The sequence below is a fragment of the Odontomachus brunneus genome, unplaced genomic scaffold (assembly GCF_010583005.1).
Source record: "Odontomachus brunneus isolate Ranch 3 - 2012 unplaced genomic scaffold, Obru_v1 Obru_scaffold_075, whole genome shotgun sequence".
Taxonomy (NCBI): Eukaryota; Metazoa; Arthropoda; class Insecta; order Hymenoptera; family Formicidae; genus Odontomachus; species Odontomachus brunneus.
The window spans coordinates 851450-856388 of record NW_022639525.1 but is presented as its reverse complement, the minus strand read 5'-3'; the positions used below and the strand labels follow the sequence as shown (position 1 = coordinate 856388).

At 36.1% G+C, this 4939-nt stretch overlaps 1 protein-coding gene across 1 annotated transcript; it reads left to right on the top strand.

Annotated features, from left to right (window-relative positions):
• The first annotated feature begins 1940 nt into the window (after positions 1-1940).
• LOC116847200 (putative nuclease HARBI1) lies at positions 1941-4814 on the top strand. The gene is made up of 5 exons (XM_032821945.1): positions 1941-2013; positions 3685-3952; positions 4046-4356; positions 4457-4646; positions 4799-4814. The coding sequence occupies exons 1-5, from the start codon at positions 1941-1943 to the stop codon at positions 4812-4814; spliced, it is 858 nt and encodes a 285-aa protein (XP_032677836.1).
• Positions 4815-4939: the final 125 nt, after the last annotated feature.

The window sequence follows — 4939 nt, the reverse complement described above, 5'->3', positions numbered from 1 at the left end:
GTAGTTTTGTAGACATAAAAATGAGATGCAACTTTTGTTTAAACTTTTTTTTTATATCTCTCACCGTTCTGGACTTATTACGCGAAAAAAACAAATCTACATTTTTTTCAAGGGGTGATATCACCCTTTCAAACCAAAATATGGCACGAAAAAAAATAGTTTTGTGTTACGGATGAACTACTCTACTTGCACAAATTTTTTCAGAATTTTCTGAATTTTCGGGTTGCCTAACCTCCCTTGTAAGTGCCAATCACGCGCGATACGTTAACCCTCAGGAACATCTTCACATAAGAATGTGATAGATATAGCAAAGAGACAATAAAGAACAAACCCTTAATATATAAACATTCCTGTCAAATTATAAGGAGAGTTTTACGTTGGCAACAATAGTACTTAGTCGCATTAGTGTAGCCTTCTTAAAAATCATTAAAAATCGTTGTTATAATAACGAATTCCTTAACCGGAAGATTTCAACTGATTTCAAAATCGTGAATCTTATAAGATTCCGTGGAAAATAGTGATAATTTTTCACTTCCACAACAAGACAACATCAGTCTTGCCTGGCTCTTTGTCTGCCATTAATTGGTACGCAATAAGATGACGTCACCTAAGTCGACTACGGAAAACGACTCGCAATTGCGAGAGACTCTGACTACATCTTCTCCAACTATCATTAAAACTGCAGCTAGAGTGTCTACTAAACGAAAGTTCAACGCCCTGTGCGACGACGAAGCAAAGGACCCTATGCAACCTAAATCTAAGTCCTTCAAGGATGAAGTGAACAAACAGCTTTACAGAGACGTGCCTCCACATCTACTAAAATTAAGCAAAAATAAATACCCTCCATCGCATCTTGGACCGTATGAGGTACGTATTGAAGGGTTCGTCTCTACCAAATCTTTATTAGCTTGTCTAGAGCCTCCCATCATCAGCGAACTTCAGCTGGGAAAAGCGGCACTTAAAATAATAGGTGTTTTTTGAAATGAAGCATATGATTTAAAGAATGTCGGTCGTAGTAAATTCTCTGTTAAATTTAATAACAGAGATGCTGCTAATTCTATAGTAGGGAGGTTCATGGAAATGAGAGATCTTCTATTCTCACACTCAGACTGGATAACATATATCCCCAACTACAAAATACAACGTATTTGCATCTCCTGGGATATTAATAATATTGACTCTAATGAGGAAATCCAGGAGAACCTCTCTCCTCCACCCGGCTGGTTTGACCCATGGCCGAAAGTGGTGGCTGTAAAAAGTATCTCCAAGCCTGATAACACCCCTGATCGTATTAATGCCGATGCTCCACGCAGAAGGAAAAAATCTGCTTACATAATTACCTTTGAAGGATCTACTTACCCTGATAGAGCCTCCCTATACGGGAAAATTATCAATTTGAAGCCATACATTCAAAAGGTTATTAGATGTCACTTATGTCAGAGATTTGGACATGTAGAAAAACAGTGTCGCAGCAATAAATCTTCGAGAATTTGTGTCAAATGTACTGCAGTAGGACATTGTGAGGCGGAGTGTACCTCCCTACTTTCCAAATGTATAAATTGTAATAGGAAAAGATTAGAAGGCCCGGCACATACAGAGAGATATTTCTCTCAGTGAGAATAAAGGAAAGTTAAAAGCAGGGTTGTGCGTCTATGCGTAACAATAGTTTACGTCTACGTGTAGACAAAGTAAACTATTTATTATGGCTGCGTTCCGCAAAACGCATATCTGCGCATATGCGCACATATACGCTCAAAATATCGTTTCTCTATAGCGCAATATGCACGCAGTGGCTATGCTGTCTATAAAACGTCGCTACGTTGCGAACTTGGCTTTAACAAAACTGCGTACATAAACTGCTTCAAATCCGAGGTAGAGGCAAATTCCTAAACTATAAAATATTCAATATTTTTTCATTGAATAAAAAAAACTGTATTAAAATGGATATTAGTGTAGAAAGTGATATTGACGATGACTTAAACAAAGAGAACGAAGATTTACCAAGCAATGAAGGTATGTTATATATCTTAAATATATTTATATATTTGATAAAATATTTATCACATTTTTAAATAAAATGAACTGATAAAAATTTGTTTACGTTTAGAAAAAACTGTGTCATTTTGGTCTGTGAGTGATACTCGTCTTCTTCTCCATTTATTTCAACAAAAAGAAAATGACTTAAAAGAAGGACATGGTAGACAGGGGCAATTTTGGGAAATGATTGTCAAGGAAATAAATACAATCAATCCTACTTTAAGAAAAACAGCAATTCAATGCAGCAATAAGCTTGCTTCTTTAAAACGTACTTACAAAAATATAAAAGATTATAACAAGAAATCTGGAAATAATCGAAAAACTTGGGCCTTTTACGAAGTACTTTTTACATAAATTATTATATATGAAATACTATATTAATACTATATTAATACTATATATTATATTATATTAATTGATTACTTTACTATATTATTATATTAATTGATTACTATATTAATTGATTTAATTTAAAATAAAGTGAAATAACTGTAAAGACGTGTGGTAACCAATCAATATGCTGCTTTCCTTTTACATTCTTACGGAAAAACGACACATTGATTGGCTATCGCGCAAACTTCCGCTATACACAAGCAAACTTCTACTATATACCTGCCATGTCCTGGCAGGAGCCAACATGAGGCGTTTTTTCGTTTCGCGACCACGGTAGCGTTTGGTCAGGAGTGTTTCAGGCTTTGACGTCACAAATAGCCATTTCGATGATGACTTACTCATCATTGCATGTAGTAAGTTAGGAGCAGTGTGTAATGTTTCTTTGCTGTTTCGAAAAGAGGATAGGCAGCGGCATTTCAGATTAGGTCAATTGTGCGGTGAAGAATGGATCCAGTATTATTTAGACTTCGATTTTCACCGACTAATGAAAATGACATTTTACTGTCACTATAAACCTAACCTAATTTAGTTTACGAAAACACGAAACATGCTAGCGTTATTTGGACGAATATGAATAAGAAGACAAATGTAGCCTTAGCCTTGGCAATACAACTATTTGAGGAGGAGATCTTTGATGATGACTTACTCATCATTGCATGTAGTAAGTTAGGAGCAGTGTGTAATGTTTCTTTGCTGTTTCGAAAAGAGGATAGGCAGCGGCATTTCAGATTAGGTCAATTGTGCGGTGAAGAATGGATCCAGTATTATTTAGACTTCGATTTTCACCGACTAATGAAAATGACATTTTACTGCCACTATAAACGTAACCTAATTTAGTTTACGAAAACACCAAACATGCTAGCATTATTTGGACGAATATGAATCAGACGTCACCACTAATGAAAATGACATTTTACTGCCACTATGGAAACCTAACCTAATTTAGTTTACGAAAACACCAAACATGCTAGCGTTATTTGGACGAATATGAATCAGAAGACAAATGTAGCCTTAGCCTTGGCAATACAACTATTTGAGGAGGAGACCTTTGATGATGACTTACTCATCATTGCATGTAGTAAGTTAGGAGCAGTGTGTAATGTTTCTTTGCTGTTTCGAAAAGAGGATAGGCAGCGGCATTTCAGATTAGGTCAATTGTGCGGTGAAGAATGGATCCAGTATTATTTAGACTTCGATTTTCACCGACTAATGAAAATGACATTTTACTGTCACTATAAACCTAACCTAATTTAGTTTACGAAAACACGAAACATGCTAGCGTTATTTGGACGAATATGAATCAGAAGACAAATGTAGCCTTAGCCTTGGCAATACAACTATTTGAGGAGGAGACCTTTGATGATGACTTACTCATCATTGCATGTAGTAAGTTAGGAGCAGTGTGTAATGTTTCTTTGCTGTTTCGAAAAGAGGATAGGCAGCGGCATTTCAGATTAGGTCAATTGTGCGGTGAAGAATGGATCCAGTATTATTTAGACTTCGATTTTCACCGACTGTTTCGGTAAGAATAAAAAAAATTCTATGCGGTACTCTTTACGCTATGCTTTTTGTAATATCCATGTCTGCGATGTAATTTTCTCCTTATTTTTAACAGGATGCGCAAGGATACTTTTATAGAACTTGTCAATGTTATTGCTCCAATATATATGCCTAAAATGCAACGTGGTGATGCCCCTGTTATTACAGTTGATAAAGCAACACTTATAGCTCTGTGGTATCTGGCTGGTCAGTCAGCAATGGAGAATGGAGCTGACAGGTTTGGTGTAGCCCCTTCTACAATATATCATGAAGTTCATCGTATCGTTGATATTCTTTGTGCATTAAGTCATAAATTTATAGTATGGCCTGAAGAGAATGAATGTGCAGCAATAAGACAACAATTCTATGACAGAGCAGGGTATCCAGGTATGCATGTTACTTTGTATTGTGCGTGTTTTATACACCAATCCTCTGTTTATTTGCCTTTTCACTGCTATTAATTATACGGAGTGCCCACACTTTTCAGGGGTGATTGGTGCCATCGACGGTTGTCACGTTACTGTACTTGCTCCCGCTAATGATCATGATTCGTACGCGGACAGGAAGATGAATCATTCTATAATCTTGCAAGGTATTGTAATTTTTTCTAATGTCCTGAGAGTTTTATCTGCAAATAATGAAATTAAAGCCATATTCAAAGTGTGCTTTCCAGTTGCGTACATTGTGTTACACAAAACCAGTTTATTGGTTGCATTATTATCTTACAAGATATTTTAAATAATATGTAACCAATAAACTGGTTTTATGTACGTGTGTATCAAGATGTGTTAAGCAATTGGAAAGCACCCAATGAATATTTTTTGTGCAGGTATCTGTACGGCTAAGAAAATATTTACCAACGTTTCCATTGGTACACCAGGATCTTGTAACGACTGTCGTGCTTTGAGATATTCAACTTTCTACAAAAAAGTTACACAGCAAGGGTCTGAAAGCTTATTCTACAATCCCA

Bases quoted from the DNA above. Each gene is read 5' to 3' on its own strand.
- LOC116847200 (XM_032821945.1), top strand. From the start codon at position 1,941: ATGGATATTAGTGTAGAAAGTGATATTGACGATGACTTAAACAAAGAG. The intron at 3,953-4,045 runs GTAAGAATAAAA...TATTTTTAACAG, and splicing joins GATTTTCACCGACTGTTTCG to GATGCGCAAGGATACTTTTA. The intron at 4,357-4,456 runs GTATGCATGTTA...CACACTTTTCAG, and splicing joins TGACAGAGCAGGGTATCCAG to GGGTGATTGGTGCCATCGAC.